Here is a 25,862-nt window from a genome sequence, read left to right as displayed (position 1 = left end):
TTGTCATGAGTAGGATTGGTCGTACGGTTGACCTGTAAGGTGCTGGAGTCCATTTGCACATGAATCGCCGGGGATTCGTTTGGATGGCGTCAGCTATGCCTTGATATCCGCGGCATTAAATCCGGCAAGAATTAAGCAATTGCTGCTATTCACATGCTATCATTGAGACGTGTATTGGCGTGCAGGAGAGAGGGAGAGAAAGAGAGCGAGTTCCTGGCTCCGGGCGTGGGGAAGGCGTGACGGGAGGCTGCCTCAGGCGCTCCTAACGAAATGGGATTTGCGCTGAGCACCCACCTAGCTCGCGGATCCTCCCTCAAACTTTGACACAGCGCCGCAAACCCTTACCGGGCAACCATGCTCCACGGAGAGGAAGACCCGGATCTAACTGAGATCCGCTCCACAACCAAGGACAAGGTCGACTTCCACGACCCCCGCGCTGTGAGGTACGTTGTCGCGACGCGTCGTGGTCAGTGCATCGCCGGGTACCTAGATGAGCTGACGACGCCGCCCTGCAGACAGCTGACGGCCTCGCTGCTGAGACGAGACTTCGACCTCACCGTCGACCTTCCGCCGGATAGGCTGTGTCCTCCCGTAAGCTGTGATCGACGTGAGCCGGGCGAGTGGTGACTGACCTCCACGTTTCGTTGTCCAGACCTCCCGGTAAGTGCCGCTCTTCCTTCCCCTTCAGTCTTTCTCGCTGCTCGGTCCTGTCACTGCCCATGCTGCACCTGCTGCACATTGCAACTGCACCCGGCCGGCGTCTGGATATCCGGACCGCCGTTCGAAGGGGACCCGAGCGTTCATCCTTGCCCGGTTGAAGGCAAATCAGCCCCTCGATTCTTCCAGGCGTTGCAACATGCTGCCTTGGACGTTCGCCCTTCAGAGGAGTGACCTCTGCCGAGACATATGATTACATCACACCTTATCTAATACAGATGTCCCTAGATATCTTTACGTCCGCTGGATCCAGGATTTAGTCGAATCAATCAATCCCTCTTACTACGATCGTTTTGATACCACAGCTGCCTCGCCGCCTCCGAACCCACATAAAGATCGGCAGGTGATAGGTTTAGATATGTACGTAACTTTGCCTCCGAAATCCTCAGTGTCCAATCTCACGCCCTTCTAGCGGCTGTGGAGCATCTTGCATATACACACTCCTCGCGCTACGGACCCGGCCAAAATGGCGCATGAATGCCACCGACATAGATTTACTGAACTTTTCGCATGCGCTACGAAACGTCCAGGCGAACGGATTCTCGGCACGCTGCCATGTGATGAAAACAAAGCGGGATGGTCCGCTGATCCCACTAGCGGCACTTGAACTTGATCAGCTCGATTTTACCATCTGCAACCCCCCTTTCTTCTCTTCCATCGCCGACTGGAAAGCCTCAATTTCTGGAGAAGGAAAGGACAAGGGGCCAAACTCGGTCTGTACCGGTGCCGAGGTGGAGATGGTAACAGAAGGAGGCGATTTGGGGTTTGTGCTACGAATGGTCGAAGAGAGCTGCGTGCATAAGGAAAAGGTTGCGTGGTATACATCTATGCTGGGGAAGTTATCAAGCACCATCAAGCTCGTGGAGAAGTTGCGGGAGCTTGGTTGCAGGAACTGGGCGGTGTGCTGCCTAGGCGCACAACATAAAACCAGAAGATGGGCCGTTGGCTGGAGTTGGCGGGACCTACGGCCAAGAACGGTATGATTTTCTCGTGATCCTGTCTCAATCTGTAGGACCGCTAATCATGGTACAGGAAATTGCTCGTCGGGATATGAACATCAAGCACATCCTTCCGTTGCCAACAGACTACAAGCTCCCCATCTCGGATGTGCCGATGGAGCGCTTTACCAAAGCAATTAACGAGACTATGCACAATCTGGCGCTTCAATGGAAGTGGAATGAGGAGCTACGCCTCGGCTATGGTAGAGCAACCAAGAATGTCTGGTCACGATCAGCGCGGCGGAAGAGGAAAAGGGAAGAAGGAGCGAAGCAGCCGACGAGCAATAAAGGTGCGGAACTCAAGGACGAAAGTGATAGTGAGATCGCCCTGGGATTCGAAATAAGCGTTCAGATCGACGTGCTCCTGATCAGATGGGTCCAAGGGCAGGAACAGGTGCTATTCGAGAGTTTCTGCGGCATGATGAAGCAGACACTGCAGCCAATGCTTGCGAAGCCCCAGAAAGAAAGGAATATCAAAGAGGAACAATGAAGCTGACACGCTGCCTTGCCGAGGACAGGGACTTGAAGAGAATCAGATTGTGATAACTTAATCGATAGATCTGCAGACTACGAAACAGGATCAACAAGAAAGCCAGCTTTGCAATGCCACCAATCTCTACTATCTTCTCACGAGGCCTCTTTCCTTCCAGTCTCTAAGAGCCATTCCACCCCATCCAGCGTGTCCCGGATCCATTTCTTGCTTGCCTGAAGCTGCGGGAAGAAAGTCCAGAAGCTGTGGGGCATCCCCGGGTACAGCTGCAGCTTCGTCGGCGTCCCGTACTCGGTCCTCAACTCCCGCTCGAACACCAGCGCCTCGTCCCTCAGCGGATCCAGCCCACATACCTGCACGTAGACGGGCGGCAACCCGGCACGACTGACCGGTTGCCTCTCGCTGTACAAGTTGAACAGCGGCGAGTCGCGTTCCGGCGCGTAGGCGCCGAAGTAGGTATCGACGGCTTCGCGGTTCAGCACGGGAGCGGCGGCGTTTTGGTCGAAGGAGCGCAGCGAGGCGGCGTAGGCGGCCGGAGGGTCGTAGCCATTCAGGACGGGCGGGACCGAGAGAATGAGGCCCGTCAGCGGCGGTGAGAGGTGTGAGTCGCGTGCCAAAGTGCCGACGACGGCGGAGAGGTTGGCCCCGGCGGAGACGCCACCGACGAGGAAACCGGCGGTTGGGTCAGCGGCGGGGAGGGCGGGGGTGCCCGCGTTGGATGCAGCCTGGTCGGGGGGTGATCGGTGGATGCTCAATGGAGAGACGAAAAGAAAATGAGACAGGTACAGAGACAAAAGCGAAGATAAGGACCCCTTACCCATTTGACAACATCCCACGCGTCGTTCACGCCGGCCGGGAAGGGGTGCTCGGGCGCGAGCCGGTAATCGACGTTCACGACGACGCATTTCAGGGCCGTCGCCAGCTTCCGCGACAGCAACTCTTCGTTCTCGAGTCCGCCGAGGCAGAAGCCGCCGCCGTGGAACAGGATGGCGAGGGGGTGGCCAGTACCATTTGGCGAATTGATGGGCTTGTAGATGCGCACGGGGATCTGGTACCCGTCACGGGCCGGGACGGCGGTATCGGAGATGGACAGCTCGTCAAGGTGCGCGTCGCCCAGAAGTTCGGCGTTCATGTCCCGCTTCGCGGCGGAGAGACGGGTGCGCAGGGCGGGGATGCCATCGCGGAGGGTGCCGGATATGGGAGGCGGGGCGGGGAGAGTCTGGAGGAGCTGGAGATGACTGTTAATATCTGCACTTTAGTAGCGCATCATGTACGTACTTTTTCGAACTCCGGGTCTATCTGGGAGAGATGCGTCCAGTCTGCGGTCTCGGCCATTGTTGTCGGTGATCCTGCTTCGGCCAGGGTTACTATGGCAGAGTGATGGGAGATAAGCCTCTGAAGCTTACATGACCGTCATGGTGGTTTCCGAGCTGGCTGAGCCGAGGCAATACCTACGAGGCAGCGATCCATACCATAGCGGGGTCAACACCGCAACCTCACTTCATCCCCATTCACTTCTCACTTGGGAACTACCACCAGCAACGTGTCTTCGACGTTGAGAAGCCACGTCTGAGTGCCCATGACCGAGTCCAGAGCGATCGGCAACCATGCTCTCCGATCATACGACAGCCCAATGATGCTCTCTGCAGCAAAAGTACGACCCGCTGCTGATCCACAGGTACGAAGCGGCTCAAAATAGAAAGCGATATTGCACAGAAGATCCGCCGAGGCCGCTGTTGATATCCCGGTCAACAATCAGTGGGACCGACTGTCTCTCCCGTTGTGCCGTCGACCCATGCCGCTTCGTAGCCGCCCAAACAATGTAGATCTGGATCGTCAGCCGCCAGGAACAGGCGCCGCCCGCCCTAGGAAAAGAATACGAGCACGGCGCTTCGAGTAGCACATCGAAAGCGCGCCACAATGATATGCCCTAGCCAGCCGACTTTGCTTTCTTTTTTTTCCCGCCTTCTCCACCCCACTCCGCTGCATGTGTAGTGTTTCCCGCCCCTGCGCCGCCAAGACATTGTGGTGAATGCAATCATGCATATTCGAACAGCTAGGGCAAGCCAACCGGCCAGTCGACCGGTCTCTCAACCGCCCGAGGTATTTAAACCACTCGGAATCTTGCCAGAGCCCGTCTGTCGGTAAACCTCTGTCAAACCGTCACCATGCTCCACCACCTCACCCTACCGTTGCTGCTGCTACTGCTCGTCGCGAACGGCGTCTTGGGCCAGAACTGCGGGCCCAAGTACAACAACCAGGTCTGCGCTGCCAACGCTTGCTGTACGTCCACTCTCACCCGCCCATGTCCCAACTTTGCCCACTGACCAATGTTTGCTTCATAGGTAGCCAATATGGATGGGTAAGCCTGCCCAACCTTCCGTTGCTGTTGCCCTCACCCACATTCCGATTTCAGCCACTGTTTTCTCTTTCAGCTATGGATTTCAGCCTCAAAAGCCGTGCTGCTGTCATCGCCGAGTTTGCGACCATTGTCACACCTGCCACGCCGATTCTTCCTTTCCCATCTGCTGTGCAACGTTGCCCGAGATATGCACCGCGAGCATTTCGTCTCTCGGCGAAAAGACTGGACCGTGTGTAGTTTCCAGAGAGCGAGAGAAGGGGGCAGCGCAGCGTAGCATGCGCCCAGCAATATCCAGTCCCAATCGAGGACACCCCGGCTGACGTGTTTTGCTCTCTCTCTCACCAGTGCGATACCGGCGCCAACTACTGCGACCCAGCCACCTGCCTAAGCGCCTTCTCCGGCCCTGATTCCAGCTGCACCGTGAGTCGAACCGAAGCCCTCCCCCGAACTCACTCAACCAGTCCAACCGCTGACCTTGCTCTCCCAGAAGAAGAAGTCCAACACGATCACGACCACAACTTCCGAGCCATCTACCAGTACCAGTCCCACCACCCGCACCGATACCTTCGCCACGGCCGTCCCCGACATCGACGTCTGCGGCCACGCCCAAGGCGGCGTGACCTGCCCGGGCGCGGGCGCGGGCGGCTACTTCTACCGCTGCTGCTCATCCGCGGGCCACTGCGGGCCCAAGAACGACATCCAGGACGCGGCCCTCTACTGCGGCGATGGCTGCCAGGCGGGCTACGGCGGATGCGGCGTCGACGGCGTGAGCGAACCGGCCAAGCCGTCCGCGGCGCCCGGCCCGGACGCCGGCGAGGGCGAGACGTGCGGGCCGATCCCGAACAGGAAGTGCGGCGGCGGCCTGTGTTGCAGCGGCAGCAACTTCTGCGGCTCGGGCGACGACTTTTGCGGCGCCGCGAACTGGTGTCAGCCGTCGTGGGGCAGCTGCGCGGGGAAGAGGACGGTTTAGTGGGCGATGCGTACGGACGTAGGTGCGCGTCTTGGTGGATTCTAGAAATGAGTAATGTAATGAAGTGGGCTTACTAGATCCCATACGGAATGGTAAAGCGGTGAGGCGAAAAGTGCTTTCACGGAACGCTATGCGTGTATGTGACTGACCTTGACTTCTTAAATGTCGTTTCACAAATAATGTACAATGATATATGAATCCCCCACTGTTTTTGTTCTACATGACGCCGCGTGCCAAATCCAAAGCCCTTGCGATGCGTTTACCGTCTCCTCAAGTACCAGTTGAAAGCCAGCTGGCTGGTCTCGTAGTGGAAGGGAGTGGGCACCTCAGCCAGGCCAGGTCTTGCCATTGGGTGCCTGAGGTACACGGCAGCACAGATGTTTTGGTTGACCTCGAGGTACCTCGGAATGAAGGCGAAAGCCGACATGAAGGGGCGAGGCCTCCAGGGCGTGAGATAGGGCTTGCTGGGGTCGAAGGGGTTCTCGCGCATCTTCTCCAGAGCCTCTTGCAGCAACTCCTCCTGCTCCTCGGAAAAGTCATCGGTGGGCTCCTGCTTTACCTGTTTGGAAGGCTTGGCTAGCTTGTTGGAGATGACAGCCAGGCGGGCCTCGAGATCATCTGTGACGGAGGTTGAGAGCAGACCCTTGGCGAGGGAAAGCATCTTACGAAGAGCCTGACGGAAACCACGAAGCTCTTGCTTGCGCTTCACCGGAATCTCCTTGGTGTCATCCAACATGGCCTGGGTGCGCTCCATCAAGGACTTCAGAGTCTTCTTCACATCCTCCACGCTGGCCTCCTTGGCTTCTGGCTTAGCCTCAGCGTCCGTTTCCTTTTCGGCATCCGTTTCCGTCTTTGCAGCTGATTCCTCGGTCGGGGGGGCCTCGTCCTTGGAATTGTCTTGCGAGGCAGCCTTTTCGGTCGGCTTATTCAAGTTGATGAACTGGCGCTTCTCGTCCTTGCGCGCACCGGTGGCCCACATGACACGCTCCGGGTCGACTTGGAACATGTCGCCGGGGTTCAGCATGTAGCCAGGATAGATCATCTGCCATTGCGCCATTAGTATGCAAGGAATTGCAAGGCAGGGATTGAGAGTAAACACACCTTCTTGCCGTTGACCTTGACCCAGCCATGCACGACGAACTGACGAGCCTGACGAGCACTCGTGGCAAACAGCGCGCGCCAGATAGCCGTGTCCAGGCGGCGCTCGATGGGGTAGAAGGTCATTTGCATGTAAGGAGTCATCTGCGGGGTCGGACGGTCGGAGATGTCGCCAGGCTCATCTTCGCCGGAACCGCGGCCGGTTGCTTGTTCGCTGCCGTCGGTGACAGCAAGATAGCGGTGGCTCATAGGCACGACGGCGGGCAGGCTACGACGGAACATGCGCTGCCATTGCTTTTCCCGGATCTGCTCACCGTGGTAGGCACGGGTCAAGGCCTTGGCGTTCCATTTCTGCTGGAAGAAGGTCTTGGTGGAGACGGCTGGAGCGGTTGCGCGTGAGAGGTTGTAGAGGTTTTCCTTGGACCAGTCGGCCCGGAGTTTCTGGCAGCAGTGAGCAGGCGGCCGTCAATGGGAAGCATGCGGAAGGGAGAGCATACGGGCTTCTTGAGCCAGTGGAAACGCTTGCGCATGGCGGGGACTGGGGCTGGCGGGCGATGGGAGTGACGTGCTCGAGGCGGATTCACATTCACGACTTTCGCTGGAGTTGCGGCGCGCAGCTGCCCGCAGCCAATCGGAGGCCGCACCCGCCGCACCCGCCGCTCAGCTGCTCGAAATCTTGGCGTGGTCCGAGCTCCCGCCCACTGGCTTTGCTCTTTGCGCGCTCTATTCACATCTTTCTTCAGCGCCCGCCTCTTCGCACTCTGCTCCCCCAGCTGCACCTCTCAAACTTGGACTACCTGTCGCGGGTCGCTGCACTGCCTCCGGTTCCTTGACACACCGTGAGTCACGCCCGTCCAGTCATTGCCTCGTCGCATCCTTCCGAAATTTCACTTCTAACCGCTCTTGCCCCGCCAGGCTACGCGCCTTAACTTCTCTGCGCCCGCCTCTGTTTCGCCTCACCTCACCAATCCTCTCTTCTGTCGATATCACCATGTCCGACAACCAGGTTCAGCCCGCCGAGGCCCCTCCCGCCGAGGTCACTCCCGCCGTCACCGACGCCGCTCCCGCCGTCGCCGAGCCCACCACCGAGCAGACTACCAGCGCCCCTGCCGAGAAGCCCGCTGAGGCTGCTACTGAAGCTGTTCCTGAGGCTGCTCCTGAGACCACCAATGACGTGAAGGAGACGTCTGAGTCCACGAAGGATGAGCGTATGTGCTTTGTGCCCCTCAAGTGCCGTCGCGCATAGTGACTTGATTTTGTAGCTGCCGAGGGCGCCAAGGACACCAAGAGGGATCAACGCGGCCCTCGCGGCAAGCAACAGAAGTTCCAGAAGAGGTCGACCTACACCGGCGAGGAGTCTAGCGATCCTGAGCAGATTCGGAAGCAGGTCGAATTCTACTTCTCCGACTCTAATCTGCCCATGGACAAGTTCCTCATGAACCAAGTCTCGGGTTATGAGAACAAGCCCATTCCCCTCAAGGTTCTTCACAACTTCAGCCGCATGCGCCGTTTCCAGCCCTACTCGGCCGTTGTCGAGGCCGTCAAGGCCAGCGAGGTCCTCGAGCTCACCGAGGATGAGGAGGTGCGCCGCAAGGTCCCCCTCGACGAGAAGTTTGGCAACTCCTACGACGACACCAACGTCCGTGTGATCGACGACAAGACCCAGCCGCGCAGCATTTACGCCAAGGGTTTCCCCGAGGAGGATGAGATGTCGCAGTTCAACATTGAGAAGTTCTTCCTGACCTACGGCCCCTTCAAGTCGGTGCGCCTTCGCCGCACTTGGCCCGAGAAGAAGTTCAAGGGCAGTGTTTTCGTCGAGTTCGAAGACGAGGAGACCCAGAAGAACTTCCTTGCCCTTGACCCGAAGCCCAAGTTCGAGGATAAGGAGCTGGTCTTCATGAGCAAGAAGGAGTACGTCGACATGAAGGCTAAGGACATTCTGGAGGGCAAGATCAAGCCTCAGCCCACCCGTCCTCCGCACTACTCTGCTAATGGTGGTCACCGTGGCCGTGGCCGTGGCAGTGGCGGCTTCCGTGGTCGCCGCGACGACAGGGGCGAGAAGGGTTCGGATGGCAACTGGAAGGAGGGCCGCGACAAGTTCCAGAAGGGCCGTGGCCGTGGCGGCCGTGGTGGCCGCGGAGGTCGTGGCGACAGGCGCGGCGGCGACCGCAACCGCGAGCGTGGGTCCAAGGAGGACAACGAGGAGAAGGCCGCTCCCAAGAAGGAGGTCGACGCCAGGTTAGTCATGATCCTTTGCCTCACAATCAAATGCAGTGTACTAACATCACGCTCAGAGGCATCCCCATTGTCAAGGCTACCGAAGAGCCCAGCAAGAAGCGCGCTGCCGAGGACGATGCTGCTGGAAACGACGCGAAGAAGGCCAAGCCCGAGGAGGCCACCGCTTGATACCCTAACACCACGCGCGCTTCTTCTCCACCCGCAGCCCACAAAGCTTTGGGTCTAGGGGATGATCCAAACGCCAAGGCCTGACACCGCGTCTAAGGCGGCAGCACTGTTTTCCTAATGATTTCGATTCTGTTTTGCATATCGACTGGGCTCGCATCAAGTCACGTTGCATGCATGATGCGTGTGCCCTTTGGCGGGGTACCGGCGTAGGGGGGCTTGCTGAGTACAGCAACACAAAAATGGGTGCTATTTTTCCTCTCATTAATCTCCTTCTCGATTTCTTCGACTTCTTGGCGTCTTTTCCTGAGTTTGTAAGGATCGGCCGATTCTTTTTTCCCCCAGGGCTCTTGGGGTGGTGCACATAGACGGAAGGGGCACAGGAGATACCATTAACCGACCAACCAAAATTGAATGAGGGATTTCTTGACTGCGGTACTTTGCCCGGGTTGGTTTCGGCAGCACTTGTCATCGTGACTCATCGAGCATGTCGCAGTGTTGCTCTTTTGGCATTTGCGCTCCTTCCCTTCGCGGAAGTGCAGACCTCCATTCCATCTACACCTATTCCAACTCTACCCCAAGTAAACTAGAAATATGCAAGCAAAGACGGAAGGCGAACAAGAGGGCATACTAAGCTGCCATTGTTGAAAGTAGCCCAATCCAACAGGTCAGGCTGGAGCATAAGGTGGACGGTGAAAGAACAAGATGCGATGCGGAACCGCATTAGGTACCCCGGACCATCAACTCCTTCCATCCTTTTCGCTGCCAGCAATGAGACACCTTCATTTTCACTCCAGTGGGAGCCCACCCGCGGGCAGCGAGAAAGCATCTGACAGGGCTGTTCTGTTTGATGGTTGGACCTTGGTGATTAATTGACAATTTGCCCGTCAGTCAGTCAGCCATTGTGCATCGAGATCCCGTATGAGCGTAGATAGTTCCGCCAAAAAAAAAAAAAAAAAAAACCACTTTTCGTTCAGTGCCCACATCCCGACTCTTCCGACTCTCGGCCAGTCTCTGGGTCCACACTCGACGGAGACCCCGCGCGGCACCACACCTTGTTGAGCAAGTTTCGGAGTTTGGGAGAGGAGGAAGAGGAGGTGTGACATTATTGACGGTGGAGGGTGGGGCGGGGGAAGAGAGAAGATTCGGGGAGTCCGAGGGGAGAGGGAGAGAGGTCCGCTCTTCTTGCTTTCCCTCTCGGTCCGACATGAACGGGTGGGTGTGGTAGATGGATGAGGTGGGCACGCATGCATATGCGAGGTAGCAGCACAGCAATGACGGGGGGACAGCAGCGGGGTTGCCGGTTCCCGAGCGTTGGAGTTCGGAGTGCGACCAAGAGCGATGGATGTCGATGCAAGGTGCGAGAAAGAGATAAAGGTGGGGGGTGGATGAAGCGGCATGCGTGCATTGGATGGAGTTCCGGAATGGCAAGCGGCGGGACGGCGCGATGCGGGGCCCGGGAGGGGCGGGAGATGGGGCGGAGGAGAAGGTGAAGCGAGAAACGACAAGGGGGCAGTTTTGGGGACTCTTGGACTTGGCGTTTCGCAATACCCTTGGTTGAGAACGAGCGGGTGGAGCGGAATTGGACGAAAGGGGAAAGAGTCGAATGGAAAAACTTCATCCGGAGCGGGTCGTATTGCTCCGCTTGGCTGAGGTGCATTCGCCGCGGAAAATCTATACATATGTACTTTGTAGATCCGGGTAATGAGTGTTCCTGCTTCGGTTTTCTGCAGGAATGTTCGCAGGGCAATGAGGCATATGCACGCTCTTTGCGGCTTTCCTTGTTTCAAGTGCCGGGGAGTGGGGGGCTGGCCCTGCATTTCTCAGCCAGCCGCCAGTTTGGAGAGACATGGTGTGCACGTCGGCTTTGCCATGCATGTAGTTTGGGCGCAGTATCTTGAGAAGCAGCTATGAGAAGCTGCATAGATTTTTATTTCGTTTTTTTATGATGGCGGCCGAGAAAGAGGTTTGCAGTATGTTATCTAAGCGGCACTTCGGAAATATATGGAAGTGATGAAGAGTTGGTGAAGTTGGGATATCTAGAGAGAAATTTAAGAGAAGTGGGTAGAGAAGGGAAAAGGAATAAAAAGACCAGGATGAAAACTTGGGGTATAACGAGAAGTGGTAGCAGTGAAGAGGAATCAAGCAAAACAAATTTTCAACGCCGTCGCCTATTGCGCAATTTTGAAGACCCCGAACGTCAATGATGATAGAAACCCCGAACGCCTGCGCTATTCGCGAAAAACCCGAGAAGAATGATGCCGCTTGCTTTTTTTGGTGGATGAGAGAGGACAGGATATGAGAAAGAATATCAGAAAGGATTGTCAGGGGAGTCAAGATGCCGGCACCTTGCAATCCCGTTTGGAAATAAAAAAACATCTGTCGCAGCTTGAACGAAGTAGTGTGACAGTTCGACCATCGGGAAGATAGGTGCGGCCCTGGTGAGGCATGCTGCTTCTGGCCATGGCCGTCACTGGAGAGAAGTGAGCAGGCAGGTATCGAGCATGCAGCCGCTAGCACTTGACGTGCTCCACATCAACCGAGGTGACTATGTCTCCAGGATATCCCAGACGTTTGTGCTGCTCACTCCGCTGCCACCTGCGAACAGAAGCGATAGAGCCTTGTCACTGGTCTCCCTGTGAACCCCTGTATGTTCTTGCGTGTTGCGTTGTCCCGTCTTTCAGGGCGAAGATTTCTTCTCCAAGTATGTTTTTGGATTCGCAAAACGGCTGAAGCCATTGATTCAGTCGCCCCAGAGGATCTGGGTCAGGCTCACGGTGCTTTCGGCAGTGTCGGATGATCCGGGCTTCCTCTTGACGCCACGGTTGCACAGGAACATGAAAGTGACGACGACCTTGCAAATGGCAACAAGGAGCAGCGAGAGGGCGGAGTGTGCATAGCGATTGGCAATAGCACCGAGGAACGATCCGCCAAGGATGCTGCCAATGAAGAACAACTTGCGGTTGCGGCCCGGATTGTGCTTGTGGAGGATCTTTTGGTCATGGGCGAGCATTACTAAAGCGCCAGTAACCTGTTGAGGATTAGCGAAGTGCAAGTTATGCATGTTCGTTATCACGTACCATTGTCGTGTTCACTTCGGCCATGCCGACTGACAGTGCGAGCGAAATTTGACCACCAGATGCAAAGGCAAGCAGAGCTATGGAGGCAGCAGCGAATCGGTCGGGACCGCCTTCTTCCAGGACGTCAAAGTTGTCTACCGAGAACTTTCTGATGACACAGGCGGCAATGACCAAGAGTGTCTGCCAGGCATTGACGAAGATCAACCACCCACGGCGCTTCTTTCCGATAAAGTTGTTGAAATGGCCAAAGAGAGCAGCGCCGGCAATGAAGGAAATGAAGGACACAGCAATGTGAGTCTCGGTCTGCACCACCGCCTGGGAGTCCAAAGCAGAAAGGGCAATGGTGACGAGGTTTCCGGTTTGCTTGGAACAGAAGACGCCGTAGAAAGCGAAGGTCATGGCATCCTGGATACCGGTGGCGAAACTCAACATGTAGAGCTCAAGCTCGAGGAGAGTATCGACCGCGATCTGTTGGTTGAGGTAGGCTTGCCACCGCTTCGCGGGAGGGAGAGTAAGGAGTTCCTCATCCGAGTCCAACGGCCCTGCATCCTGGGCTTCAAGTGAGGCAGGCGTGACGGCCCGGCTCGTGCCTTCGTAGTCTGTCAATATGTATTCCCAGGCCAGTGGGCTCAAGGCACTTACCAAAATCTGGTGTTGTGACCCTCTCCTTCTCGAGGTCAATGGTAGCAAGTGAAGTCCTGCGAGCGTTGCAGCTAGTGGGCGAGATGCTGTCGGCCATCTTGCGTTCGCATAATTTGGCAAGAAAGAAGAAGATCTAAGAAAGCCGACAAAGGTCGAAGGCGGCAGATGGACGCTGGGCCTGGGCTCTTGACGGGCCCTGTGTTCCTTTAAAGGACGCCAGCTGGACCCTCCACGGACGACGTCCAGCGATCTCCTGGTGTGGATCCACGACCGAGCCCAAAAAACAAGCATGTAATACGCTAGGGTGCGGTCATAGTGTCAAACAGTTAAGCTTCCATGCCCGGGAGTGGCGCACGCGCAGCGGGCCTGCGGCTTCTTTGCTTGGCGAGATAAGGGCACGCATTTGGGAGCGCCGATCGCCAAGAGTCATGGTGGACGTGCGGAATATGAGTGGAAGTAAGGGGAGAAGCGTGCGGCCTGACGCAGAGGGATCCACGAAACGAAGAGGGAGCATGCTGGCGCCGAAACTCCATTCGGTAACGGTTGTCGATGGGCCAGAAGATAGTCGATTACAGTGGTGCAGTGGAGCGGCGGAGGCGGGAGCGGTAGGCAGTGCCGGTGGGCGGAGTCCGCGGGCAAATTAGGGCAGTGAAATTGGTGTCTCTCGGCGGGACTACGCTGCCACATGGCCTGGTCTGTGAATCGATCGGCTCCCGCTTGTTTCCCACCATGGTCGAAAGGGGCAGGAGATGCAGCAGGGGGTGGAGAAGCAGTGCGTCGCAAATAAACGAAACAGAGGCACCGCCTCTACACGGGGCTTGGCAGCCACACGTCTGCTGCCAAGAGGTTCCGCTGTGGCCGTAGTGTTTGCGCGTTCGTGCATCATCAGTATCCACCGACGCTTCTTGGCAGGCAACAGCAGCGCGTAGCGCCCAGCCGGTCTAGAAGCGTGACGTCGCCTCTGCGGCCGCTCGCGCCGGTGCTGGGGGCCCAGGCTGCACTGCCTCTTGGGTTGATGGGTATACCTTGGTGGTGGTGTTGGAGGCCGGCGCCGATCCCCACGGCGGCAGATCCGCACGGGACTCCCCCTCCCCCTGCCCGGACCGCATCTCAACCCAGCCTCTCTTCTATCATCATCCGCCCAGCCCGTCACGCAAGCTTTGCTATTCCTGTGCTCTGTTAGAAATCTTGCAACACGAGCCGAGCGCTTCAGATGGGCCACCCGCTGCACACCTTCCCTCCCAGCAGGCGTCAGCTCATTAAAACGCTTGACCGATCTTCAGTGCCCAACCTCGCTTTGTGCCGCGCAGGTACCGCCCCCTTTCCGGTGCTGTGGTTAGCATGCTTGAGCATGATGCCCTCAAATCTCTGGGCATGGTGATCGCGTTGCCCAAACGCAGCTCAGACCCTGTGGTGTAGCTGCCATTGCTGACCCACACTGCCAAGTCGGACGCATGCCGCTGCATCACCATGGCCTTCTTGCCGTGACGCAAGCGTCGTATCGCATTGCCGCCGAGAGTCTGCAAGAGATACTGCCGTCTTGGCTCGCCTCCGTTCTCCGCTTGCGGGGCCTATGCTCAGTGCTGACCACGTAGGTACACGGGCCGCACTTCCACCCTCAGTCCAGAGCGTAGGGCGAGAAGAAATAGTGGCAAAAGGCACGCCGGCGGGCAACGTGTCATCCGCTATATCCGTTAGCCCCGGATATCCGGAGGGATTGGCTTGCTCCTCGCACGCCAGCCAAAACGTCGAGATGGATAGCGCCCCACGCTTGGACAGACGTCATGCTCGTGCACCATCAAGCACATCAACCGAACAGGCCGGTTGTGATGAAAGAGAGCACATGATTGTGAAACAAACAGATCGAGACCCATCGGCGTCGGAGACACTTGAGCCGTCAGGTGATCTGCCGAAAATCGCAATCGATGACGGTCCTTTTCTCCTCTTCCCCAAGGGGATTTGCTGGATCGACCGGTTCCACGTGGGTGACAAACGGCCATGATAAAGCATGTCAAGCTTCGTCAGCCCCTCTTTTTAGCATGACGAGCCCCATTCCAAATAACGAGGCTGGCTCTGGCAGATATGACCCCACAGTCGAGCTGGGAGCAAAGGTCCTTTGCCGTGTGGGGGAGCCAATAAAGTGCACATGGAGGGTTCAACTAGGGGCCAGTCCTGCGGATACACCAACGACTGAGCTCGAAGGCTGACAAACGACACGAGGAAGGGGGTCGCAATTAGTTCGGAGTCATGTTACTGAAGCATGCGGAAATCTCGGTGGCAATGTCGCAGGTGATGCGGGACTCCTGCTTGCGTCGGAACCAGAGAAACGAGGTTGGTTGTGGTGGGGAGAGGAAGAGGAGAAGGTGCGACGTTGAGAAAGCCAGGCAACAGCGGACGCTAACCCAAAACGGGGGACAGAGCTCAGAAACGGAAGGCCTGGCTTGCCCAAACAACCACGCGAAAGTCGTTCGAGTATCTCATCTCAACCTGACTTCGCTTGCTGCCGGAGACGGTGCTCACTCAGAGTATTACACGGTCACGCTCCACCATCCATCCAAATGCCCTACGCATGCACCGCATCCTTCTCGGGCAAAGAAAGTATCGGACTCCCTCCCCCTAATATATCTTCTTTCCGTTCAGGTACCACAGTGCCTCTATACACCTTGCCATCATCTTCCCCCTTTTCCATCCAATCAGCGCAGCATCCTCTTTGCCCCACCCACCGCCTCCTATTCTCACAACATCTAATTGGTTCTGCGCCCTATGCTGCGCACTGTTCTTTCTTTCCAGCAGCCTTGCTATTCGAAATACTCTCTCTCACCTCTGCAGTGTCGACATCCTTCCCCTCGCTTCCATCTTTGTCGGACAGTATACGCCACAAGGATGCGACCCACCGACAACGCAAAGCATTCGGTCAATTACGAAGCATTGGAGAAGCCGTTTAAATAAGTGCATTTCCATACCTGAGGGGGTTCCTATTCATTTTGAAACAAACCAGCCATCCCTTCCCCCTCCTTGCACTGGTCGGCGTTGGGAAACAACGTATCAACCCTTTTCAAAATCAAGACCTCGTTTAAACACCATATTTCCAATATGAAAACCGAACCGAAGGGCCAAGTAGAGAGAGATAGAGGGAGAGAGAGGGAGAAGGAGAGAAAGAGAGAAAGAGAGAGAGAGACTACACTCCGGAAAACAGGAAAGAAAGAATGGAATAAGCCGTTATGGAAACGCTCGCCCCGTCCGACACACCGAAAGACCGGCCGTGCCTGTCATGCGCGCTAAACCATGAAAAAGGAAAAGATAGAAGGAAGAATGACTGCCGTATGGGTAAGAATGGGGAGGAGGCGAGAAGGGGTAGATGGCTGGGAATTCAAGTGTAACTTCTCATCGCATCCTCATACCCACTCCCGCCCCTGAGGTCGCGCTCGAAACTCTCGGCGACAGCCAGCACGCGCTTGATGTGCTCCATGCTGAGCTTCTCCCCCATGTTGACGGCGAGCGCCTGCGCGGTGCGCACCGTGTTTTTGATCTGCCGCCCGTTGAGCTCGTTGCGCGCCAGCGTATTGTAGTCGTCGTCGCGGAACTCGACCATCTCCGCCTCGCCCATGTCGCGTACCCGGTCCAGGAACATGCGCCAGATCTGACGCTTGGCTTGGTGGCCCAGCTCCTCGTAGCGCAGCCCCATGTGGATGCGGCTCTGGAACGCGTCGTCGAACGTCTCGACCCGGTTCGTCGTCAGGAACAAGATCCCCTGGAAGTACTCGAGCAGTCGCAGGAAGATGGACACGAGCGCGTTGCGGTGGATGTCGTGCACCTGCCGCCTCTCGAGAAACACGTCGGCCTCGTCCAGCAGCAGGATGGCCCCCCAGCTGTGCGCGATGTCCATGATCTTCTGCAGCTCCTGCTCCAGCCGCCAGCTGTCCGTTCCAAGCTCGCCCGCGCTGACGGCATAGAGAGGGCTTTTGAGGTAGTCCGCAATACCCTCGGCAGTGAGCGTTTTCCCGACTCCTGGAGGGCCGTGCAGCACAAAGACTAAGCCCTTTCCCTTGCCTTGGACGACGTCGTCGATGGTTTGCGCAGCGTGGAACTTGTGGCTTGATACAAGAGCCTTGACAATGGACTTCTGGTCCTGTCGAAGCACGAGTGACTCAAAAGCACCTTCATTCCACTCGATATCTCGGACTCCGGACAGTGAAAACTCCATCCAGCGCTTCTCAGAGAAAGCAAACCCCAGAACTACAGGCGAAGCAATCAAAAGCTCCTCTTCGGTGAACTCATGCTTCGGCTTGCTTGCATCATTGTCCTCCTTGGCACCTTCGCCATCTTCGCCAGCTTCGGCCAATTTGTCCAGCTTCTCGGCCTGAATCTCATTGCCATCATCGTCGACAGGGACTTGGATCAGGTGGGCCTTCTTCTCCTCGTCATGCACCATTTTGAACCTGTACTTCTGTCGCTCCTCGTGCTCCTCGCCGATGTTGTGAGGACCCTCCATCTCGTCATCAGACTCATCATCACTACATCCGCAGCTGGCGAAGTCCCACAAATCATCCTGGTCCTTGGGTTTGATTACAGAAATGGGGTAATTGGCGTTGATACGGCGGAAGATTGCAGGATCGATCATGACCCGCCCGTTGATGTTGTGCTTCAGCACCATCTTCTTCCTCTTTTCGAACGCCAAGCCCTTATGGAACCGATAGTTCATCCCAGTCATCGTGACGAAGCGCTTTCCGCGCTCAATTAGTTGCTGCTTAATGCCATCCGGGTCCTTGTGGTAGCGGAGCGGATAGGTAGCCAAGCTGGTAATCTTCCGAGGACCCTTGAAAGCATCAACGCTGAGCTCAAGCTCGCCTAACCCGAAAGTCTTGCCGTCGTACTCAAGATAACGCCCTTCGATGGAATACCAGTCACCGCGGATGAAGGAAGACTCCTTAGTGGCGTAGTCGACCTTGAAGCATCGTGGGTTCTCGACCGATCCGTACGTCGTGGTGTAGGCAATGGTATTGGGCTTGAAAAGCGCCCACAGGAGATCGAAAGTGATGTTACCCGCCTCAAGCATAGGGTACAGCGTCTTCTTGGTCTCGTCGTAGTCCTCGTCCAGATAGCTGATCATGACCTTGCAGTGAGAAGCCATCAGCTTCAGCCTCCGCTTGGTCTTCTTCTTCTTCTGCTTCCTTGTCCGGGACTTCAGCGTCTTCTTTGCAAAGCGACGAAGCTCCTCAAGGTAGAGGAATAGCATGTTTGGGTCGATGCAAGGCTGCTCTTCCACAAGCGAAACTCCCTTCACGTCCTTCATGACCTCTTGCAGCGCTTCCTTCAAGAGCTTGGACTTGATGTCGACCACAGTGTTCCTATACTTGTTCTCCCAATCGAACCTCCTACGCACATTGAAAATGTAGGAATTGAACTCGTCGACAGGATCTTCGGCGCTTTCAGTGAGTTTGTAGTTGTGAATCTTGCTGTCCCACAACTCGTCCACACGCTTGTATTCCAGGGTGCTGGCGCGCTTGCCCGACTTCTTTCCCTTCCTCTTGCTCTCCTTGTTCTTCTTTTTCAATTCCTTCAACGCCTTGAGCTCACTACTTAACTTCTGCAGACGTGATCCCGAAAGCTCAAGCGGATCCGGGGGAGCCAACGCTCTCCTACGCTGCTGTTGCTCCCGCAGCAACTGGTTCAGCCGCTGGGTCGACAAGTCGTCCGGATCCGTCTGCACCGAGCCGTTCTCCGAGCCCTCATCCGCCGTCGCCGTCGCGTCCGACTCCTCCACCTGCTTCGCGCGGCGAGCTTTCCGATGACGCCGACGCGAGCGCTTCGCCGACTCCTTCTCCGATTCCGATTCCGACTCTGAGCTCGAGTCGCTCGAATCGCTTTCCGATTCGGACTCCTCCGAGGACGAGTCTTCCGACGACGAGACGTACTTCTTCGACTTCTTCCCATGCTTCTTGCCGGCTTTCCGCTTCCCCTTGCTCTTGCTCTTCGCCTTCCGCGCCCTCGCGCCCTTTTTCCCCGCCTTCTTCTTCGACTTGATCTGCAGCTGCTCATCCTCGTCGCTACTCTCCTCCGTCGACGACGCCGTTGATTCCGCGTCGGATTCTTCATCCTCACTATCAGCCGTCTCGGACTCCTCGTCGTCATCGCTGACGTACTTCTTCTTGCCATGATGCTTGCCCCTCTTCTTCGACGTCGCGTGGTCCTTGTGGCGGCAGCGTGCCGCGCCCGCGGCCCCGACCTTCTTCTTCGTCGGCGTCGACTTCTTCCCCTTCTTGCCCTTGGCGGCCGCCGCGGCGGCCGACTTCTTGTTGGCGCCGCCGTCCTTGGCACTCGGGCTGGGCTCCGCGGCGCCTCCGCCGGCGGTCAGCTCGGCGGTGGCGGAAGGGGGTGAGGAGGACGATGGAGTTGCGGGTTCGGCCGAAGATTCGACCTTCACGGCGGCGTTGTCATCGGCATTCTTGTCCCTCGCGGTGTCCATGGTGCAAGGTGGTGGTTGATACAGTTCGGCGGGTAAGTATGATGTGAGGATGATCCGGCAACAACCCGGTCCCGGTGATGGCTTGATAGGGCGGGCGGGTCGGGAAATGGCCGCTTGTGGGTGTGCGGGGAGAATGTCTGAACGTAAAGCGGGACAATGATGGTAATGAGCAGACAGAGAGGGTGGAAAACTGGAAGGAGATGCGGTGATGTTGCTTTTCTAGAAGCTGGTGTCGCAGCGATGCACGAGGCTCACGCCGTTATTACGTGGGCAGGGAAAGCGGCCAATGGGAAGATGATGAGCAGCGGGTTTGCTGAAGTCATCAGACCAGGCGCGTGCAGGGCGGGCTGCAGCAGGGCTGGCGGCAGTGGCTGCTGACAGTAGGGCGAGGAGAGAGAGAACAAAGCGAAGGGAAAAGCAAGAGCAGAGCAGGTGATGCGGCGCGCGAAAGGCGATAATGCAAGCAACCCCCGCTGCTGAGAAGGCGGGTGGTGTAACTCGAGAATGACGGAGCCGGGCTTGCTGCGCTGGCTCCTGTAGTGCTCCGGGGCTGGTTGCTACTGCATGAGCTTTGCGTGCCACATGCCGCGAGAAGGGCGCCGCCATGTTAAATACCCGCTTGGTGAAGCAGATGCGCGAGGCTGAACAACAAGGCTGCTGCCTCGCCTCGACCGCTGCCTTCCGCGTGCATCCCTCCGCCGGGCAGGAGAGGTGAGCGCAGCCAATTAACGTGCACCGCGCGTCACCACGCGCTTACGGGCTGCGGCATTGCAGCAGCCTTCACCGGCTAATCCAGTCATTGCAGCCGTTGACTCGAGCTCCCAGTGCTTCAGCCTCACGGAAAACCGCATCCACGTCGACATGGCCACTTTCCAGGCTGCCTGCGCGGCCTCGCCGATGCATCACATTTGGCTTCTCCACTCGTTTCGTGTCCACGCAGCGCTTGCTACATGCATATGCACGTGCGAGCAGAGCTGCAGCGAAATATTGTAGATGCATCTCCGAAAGGCCGGGCCCTATTTGAGCCCATGCTGGTCGACATCTCACAAACTCGAAGCACAAAGCTTTGCTTCCCACGCTTCGCTTGCAGCATCCTCGCTTCCCTTGCTTAAGCGCTTGCCCAATAAAGCAAGCGAGCGCGCGTAGAGAAAAAGAAACGGACAAACGGGGGACTTGCATTGGTACAGTACGATCTACTGCATTCCAGATGTTCCCAAAAGTTCCGACGTGCATATCAATGCCGCTGCTGCGCCTTCCCGTGCCGTTCTCCCACCGCTCCCCTTTCATATCCTCACGAGCTTGTTTGGGAATCTTTCTTGGACTTCATGTGGCCCAGTTGGTGTGGGTGTGCCGTCTTCATCTCTTCTTCCGGTACCCCTCCTGGCAATGAGCCCGTCGAAACGTGCTCCTTCCCGTGAACAACTCCCGCCGTCGGCTCTGTGGACGGCTTAGCCGCTTGGTCTTGGGCGGCTATGCCGTTGCTTGCGAGCTCTGGGTTGGAGATGGTCGGGGTTGGCTGCGATTGTCCAGTCCTGATAGGCGACGCATCTTCAGAACTGCTGCTGGAAGCTTGGACGATCTCCTCGCCTTCACGCCCATGCGTCTTCAAGCCCATGGTCTCGTTGATCGTATCTTCGGTAGACACCAGGCCTGAAGTTCCTGCGCTATTCTGAGTCTTTACGCTGCTCGCTTTCGAGAGGTTAGGGCTACCGCCGGGAGGCGTCTCAGTGCGCAAGCCAAGCTCCTTCACCGCAGTTCCGGTATGCACCGACGGCTGTCCGCCTTTCCAGTCGGCGGGCTTGGACTGCGGCACGTCCTCGCCCACCTTCGGTTCCGTGATAACGACGTCAGGATGACCCGTTTCCGAGTCGGGAATGGCTCTCCAAACGACTGCTATCTTGTCGAATGCTCTAGTGCCTTTGCGGCTACTGCCCTTGATGCCGTCCATCTTGTCCCATTCGAGCTCAAATGTGCCGGAAGCATCAGCCTTTCCGTTCTGCTCCGGGCCGTTGCCCTCAAAGTACGTGTTGAACCAGACGTGTGCAACCGAAGTCACCATAGTGTAACCGTACATTGCACTGTTTCGACGCTCGAAGTCGATGTTGATGTCGCTGGTCGGGAGCACAACTGGTTTGGACGGTTTGAAAATGATATCGCCATGTTCGGACGGACTGTCACTTTCGCTCTCCTGCTCCTCCTGGGTTTGCGGCAGCTCCTTGTTGGCCTTGCGGTCTGTCGGTGTGGACGAACCTGACGTCTGGTCTTCTTTAGCCGCCTTTTCCAGCTTCCGCTGCGCAAGGACCTCGTTGACCATGTCGGCTAGGCTGCCGGTGTCCTTGACGGCTCCTTTGAGAATCTGTCGTTCCGCACGGCTGAAGGTATGAAACGTCTTGATCACCTTCCCCTCGTCAACGAAGCCGTCGATGCTGACCTTGACGCCGTTCCGGACGCCCCAGGCGTGGACCTCGAGGATCTCGATCTGCCGCTCGACATACACCTTACCGCTCTTTGTCCACCGATCGACGTAATTAACCCACCGTAGCTGGCTCGGAATCGACACGCCGGGGCCGAAGCTCGGTCGCATCCGCCTCTCCGTGAACCGCTTCAACGCGTCTTCGACCTTCCAGCCCTCCTCGGCGATCAGGTACGAGCAGCTGACGGTGCCGGAGCGGCCCTTGCCGGCCTTGCAGTGCACGACCGCAACGTTATCCTTGTGCGCCTGCAGCCAGTTGCGCATGCTCGCGACGATGCGCGGCACGAGCGCGAACGGCGGCGGGTGGTGGTCGGGCCACGGGTAGTGCCAGATGCGCCCATACACCTCCTCGTCCGGGTAGCCTGTCCCCTCGGCCCGGAACTCCCATATCGCCCACCGGTCGCGGTGGTGCTTGTCTAGGAACTTGACCAGCTGGTCCAGCGGATTGCGGTACGCCCGCTGCGGGTAAGTCCCCGAAGGCCCCGACGTCGCGATGATCGAGTCCGTCACGTAGCACAGGTCGAGCCCGGCTTCCGGGTGCCGCGCCCGCGGGCCGGCGACGATTTGGCGGAGTAGGGAGGCCTGTTCATTGCGCGAAAGCTTGTATTAGTCTCCGGGTACATGAATACGAGGCGTGGCCGGTAGAAGGCTGAACTACGCACCATGGCACGATCAAATGCAGGATGGGATTCTCAGTGCTGAGACCGGTGTTTGTGGTGGATAGATGACGGTCACGCCACGCGGCGTTGTTGATCTGGTGTTGGAAGAAACGCGGGTAGGCTCATGGCTCATGTAGAGGACAGAGAGCTAGGTGAAGTGGACGTTATCGACTGCAGCGTGTTGATGCGGATCAATGACGGCCTGCCCTGGCACACTGGCACCTGCCCGCGCGCCGTTCGGCTGTTCCCTAGCGCTACCTACGTCATGACAACGGCCATCCATGTCCCCCACACCACCATCAAGCCGCGCCAAGACATTAGTATTGTGCTTGTCGCCTCATTCACCCTGCACATCGAGGCGAGTCATCACAGGGATAAATGCAGCCTCCATTGATACCTCCCTGCATCCATGTCTCAGAGCCCCTATCGCGTGAGCTCCGCGTCCTGCTCTGACGCCCTGCCCCAATTGGCATCCAACCAATCTCTCACAAACCTGACGTTAGCGGGGTCCACACGGCACTCTTTCATCTCTTCCACCACCTCCCACGCACGTGCATCTTGTGCCCGCGCACATCGACGCGCCATAGCAAGAAATGTACCGCCTCGAGGTGTCCATCCACGGCTGCGCATCTCCTCGTAGTATCGGAATGCGTCGTCGTAGTTGTCCTGCTCCATCAGACAGATGAGCAGGAGACGATCGTACGTCAGCGCGTCTGGTTCCACCTTTCTCTCCACCATCTCGGCCGCCAGGAACATGGCGAGGTCCTTGCGTGTAGAACACCCCCGGAAAAGGATGTTGAAGGTTGCCGTTGAGGGGTTATCCTCGCATACTGTGTGCAGAGCCTTGTATATGTCGATGGCTGTATCCAGATCGTCGCGGCCAATCGCTGCTTCTATCAGCGCATTCACTGCTGCGAGAGGGGCCTTGAAGCCCTCGTCCTTCAGTTTCCGTAGCTGTTCGAAAAGTTGCACTGCGCGCTCGGCATGAGCGCGCGTCCACTGAACAAGCTTCCTTGTTGAGTACTCGTCAGGCGGCGTGCCGCTGCCTTGCATGATGCATAGCACAGAGAGCGCCGTCCGCAAGTCGCCAGCTTGAATGTACGTGTCCGCGAGCAATTCATAGTGCTGTTGTGTAAACGCCTCTTTCCGCTCGCTCAACAGACGGAAAACGTCTGTTGCTAGGTCGGCGTCCCCGGCCCGCGCTGCAACACCAAGAACATTGAAACAAACGCCGGATGAAGGGTTGAGATAACCCGGGCCAACTTGACGGTTCCAAATGTAGTCAATTGCCGCAAGCTAGCAGTATGTTAGTTGGAAGACGGCGGCAGTGTGGACGTGCAAACTCACATTATGTGTGTTGCTAGCACTATCAAGTAGACTGTACCACACTGACTTCGAAATGCCCTGCTCGCCAGACTCGACTCTTTGCTGCATGATCCGAAAGGCTTCATCCACCTCTTCAACATCACATAGCATGTAGATTGCTATGTCATATAACCAGCTCTTGATCTGGATGCCTTCAGAGAGCATGGCATCCATGCTCCGGACCGCCATCTCGAACTGATTCTCTCGAAGAAGACCGACAACCATGTCGTGACGACCTTCAGCCGAAAGGTTGAACCATCTCTGGCGCATGTACTCGATAATGGCGCCTCTGAGGAGGTAGTCCGGATGGACAGCGAGGACCTTTGTCAGAGTTAGTCCCGCAGCAAACTTGACGCATACATGCTAACGCCCACCTTGAGTATGTGGTGACATATTTCAGCCGTCGGCTCCAACTCCTCCGTTCCCATCTCACTCAACAGAGCGGCGGCTCTCGCCGCAGAGCCTTGTTCCGCAGATATATTCGACAGTATGGCGGCTGCGAAAAGGGCTACGTTTGGCGGCTCACCCCTATTTCCCAGCAAATACGCAATAATGCGATCAACCGCATCCATCTTTCCGTCCGCTGCAACTCGACGCAGGCGGTTGTAAAGCTGCGCCGTTTCGATGCCATCGAGTTCATCCTCGGAAGCCGATGCTAGCCTCTGTTCATATCCTTTTCTTTGCTTTATTCCTACGGAGGCTTGGACCTCGGGCGTAACCAATCGCATTTGCGACCCTGCGGTGCTTGAATGTCGAGCCCATTGTGCCGGCAAGGAAGCTCTTTTTGAGCAAAGAACGTCGGAGCGTCGAGTCGAAGGCTTCAGGAGGGTACGTCGGGTGCCAGAGGAGAGGCGCGCATATGCAGGACAGAGTGAGTGCCACAGCCGGTCGACAATGAACGGTGGCGTGGCCATTGGGCGCGTGGTTGGTGTTGAAGCGAAGTCTGGAGTTTGCGGAGCCTAGTGCGGAAGCTCTCCGCCCGCAACTTTGGCTAGGTGCCGGCAACAAGCATTCGATCGACAGGCACAACCCACTGGAGCTGTCGCTCATCGGCGCCTGGCGTATTTTCAGAGAATGGGTCAACTTGGCAAGGAGATCAATGTGGCAACAATGCGCGCGTATTATGGTGTATTGCAAAACTTCGTGACGACATTAACGGCTCCACGTGTGCGCCGAAACGTCTTTAATTTTTCCTCCATGCTTCAGTTCCAGTCCTCCTTTGGTGCTAGCCAACCCTCAAGACGGTAGAAATGATTTCTGCGCACGTGCGCTTCCACCATGTTTCTTTCATGACCGTTTAGATCTCAGAAGCCAGTCCTTCCCACTAGAAGGGCCCCTGTGGTATACACGAACGCCTAATCCATGATATCTCGCAAGCTCCATGCGCCCTAACGTCCGTTTTTTTCGAGGCCCATTCGGAGGTATCTTCCTTTCCACTGCGAGCTTGTAGAACTCATGCGCCACGGCCGCGGCCACGGCCACCACGACCTCCGCGGCCCATTCCCCGACCTCTATCACCACGTCCACCGTGGTCCCCACGTTGGTGACCGCCGCCACGGCCGCCGCGGTTGGCCTGGTCGCGCTGCTGCTGTTCCTTCACCAAGTCGATGATCTCGTCGGGCACGCGCAGGTACTTGATCTAATTCCAAGTCAGCGGCAATTAGCAGGGAAGCGGGCCCCATGGCAGCGTACGTTGTTGCCGCGGATGTAGACTTCGGGTAGCCTCCAGAAACGATCGCCGTCGGGACTCGTTTGCACAACCTCCTTCAGAGTCAGGTTCATCCAGTTGTCGCAGTTGACGAGATGGCCGTTTAGCGTCTCGCCGTTCTTGAGCTCAACGAGCATTGGGTGGCCCTGGGCGGCATTGAGAAGGCCTAGAGGCAGCTTGAAGACGTAGAGTCAGCGCCTGCATGTCCACGTCATTCAATAGCAAGCTCAGCGGTGGCAGCTGCGGGGGTTGGCTCACCATTGCAAAGGGTGGGCTGGTGGGGTGCGGATGGGCGTTTCAGAAGAGCTTCGACGAGCGCGGCGGCAGCTGGAACAGCCAGATGCGGGGAGAAGTTGCGTAGATTAGCGCGCGCGCTGGGGGGCAGAAGACAAGCGTCGTGGTGAATGGCTGTACGCAAGGAAGCAAGCAGT

The 25,862-nt window shown here is 57.1% G+C and overlaps 9 protein-coding genes across 9 annotated transcripts; 3 read left to right on the top strand and 6 right to left on the bottom strand.

Moving 5' to 3' along the window:
- Window positions 1-354: 354 nt before the first annotated feature.
- SLS55_000795 (uncharacterized protein) lies at window positions 355-2,205 on the top strand (the record flags this gene model as incomplete). The annotated part of the gene is made up of 3 exons (XM_066772303.1): window positions 355-591; window positions 1,248-1,616; window positions 1,750-2,205. 3 exons carry the CDS (start codon window positions 355-357, stop codon window positions 2,203-2,205), a joined length of 1,062 nt encoding a protein of 353 aa, XP_066637582.1.
- A 137-nt stretch (window positions 2,206-2,342) lies between these two features.
- Window positions 2,343-3,540, bottom strand: SLS55_000794 (uncharacterized protein; the record flags this gene model as incomplete). Its single annotated transcript, XM_066772302.1, has 3 exons — window positions 2,343-2,930; window positions 3,023-3,433; window positions 3,484-3,540. The coding sequence occupies 3 exons, from the start codon at window positions 3,538-3,540 to the stop codon at window positions 2,343-2,345; spliced, it is 1,056 nt and encodes a 351-aa protein (XP_066637581.1).
- A 1,019-nt stretch (window positions 3,541-4,559) lies between these two features.
- On the top strand, window positions 4,560-5,537 carry SLS55_000793 (uncharacterized protein; the record flags this gene model as incomplete). Its single annotated transcript, XM_066772301.1, has 3 exons — window positions 4,560-4,567; window positions 4,981-4,987; window positions 5,055-5,537. 3 exons carry the CDS (start codon window positions 4,560-4,562, stop codon window positions 5,535-5,537), a joined length of 498 nt encoding a protein of 165 aa, XP_066637580.1.
- Window positions 5,538-5,796: 259 nt separating this feature from the next.
- SLS55_000792 (mitochondrial 37S ribosomal protein uS4m) lies at window positions 5,797-7,165 on the bottom strand (the record flags this gene model as incomplete). The annotated part of the gene is made up of 3 exons (XM_066772300.1): window positions 5,797-6,579; window positions 6,639-7,076; window positions 7,133-7,165. 3 exons carry the CDS (start codon window positions 7,163-7,165, stop codon window positions 5,797-5,799), a joined length of 1,254 nt encoding a protein of 417 aa, XP_066637579.1.
- A 461-nt stretch (window positions 7,166-7,626) lies between these two features.
- Window positions 7,627-9,041, top strand: SLS55_000791 (uncharacterized protein; the record flags this gene model as incomplete). The annotated part of the gene is made up of 3 exons (XM_066772299.1): window positions 7,627-7,843; window positions 7,898-8,873; window positions 8,930-9,041. 3 exons carry the CDS (start codon window positions 7,627-7,629, stop codon window positions 9,039-9,041), a joined length of 1,305 nt encoding a protein of 434 aa, XP_066637578.1.
- Window positions 9,042-11,781: 2,740 nt separating this feature from the next.
- Window positions 11,782-12,857, bottom strand: SLS55_000790 (uncharacterized protein; the record flags this gene model as incomplete). Its single annotated transcript, XM_066772298.1, has 3 exons — window positions 11,782-12,069; window positions 12,119-12,708; window positions 12,761-12,857. The coding sequence occupies 3 exons, from the start codon at window positions 12,855-12,857 to the stop codon at window positions 11,782-11,784; spliced, it is 975 nt and encodes a 324-aa protein (XP_066637577.1).
- Window positions 12,858-16,130: 3,273 nt separating this feature from the next.
- SLS55_000789 (uncharacterized protein) lies at window positions 16,131-19,226 on the bottom strand (the record flags this gene model as incomplete). Its single annotated transcript, XM_066772297.1, has 1 exon — window positions 16,131-19,226. One exon carries the CDS (start codon window positions 19,224-19,226, stop codon window positions 16,131-16,133), a length of 3,096 nt encoding a protein of 1,031 aa, XP_066637576.1.
- Window positions 19,227-20,517: 1,291 nt separating this feature from the next.
- TEP1 (Telomerase protein component 1) lies at window positions 20,518-24,637 on the bottom strand (the record flags this gene model as incomplete). The annotated part of the gene is made up of 4 exons (XM_066772296.1): window positions 20,518-22,281; window positions 22,848-23,654; window positions 23,706-24,044; window positions 24,098-24,637. 4 exons carry the CDS (start codon window positions 24,635-24,637, stop codon window positions 20,518-20,520), a joined length of 3,450 nt encoding a protein of 1,149 aa, XP_066637575.1.
- A 539-nt stretch (window positions 24,638-25,176) lies between these two features.
- On the bottom strand, window positions 25,177-25,568 carry LSM4 (RNA processing protein; the record flags this gene model as incomplete). The annotated part of the gene is made up of 2 exons (XM_066772295.1): window positions 25,177-25,362; window positions 25,416-25,568. The coding sequence occupies 2 exons, from the start codon at window positions 25,566-25,568 to the stop codon at window positions 25,177-25,179; spliced, it is 339 nt and encodes a 112-aa protein (XP_066637574.1).
- Window positions 25,569-25,862: the final 294 nt, after the last annotated feature.

This window comes from Diplodia seriata (assembly GCF_021436955.1).
Source record: "Diplodia seriata strain FDS-637 chromosome Unknown scaffold_1, whole genome shotgun sequence".
Lineage (NCBI taxonomy): Eukaryota > Fungi > Ascomycota > Dothideomycetes > Botryosphaeriales > Botryosphaeriaceae > Diplodia > Diplodia seriata.
This window is presented reverse-complemented; position numbering and strand designations above follow the sequence as displayed.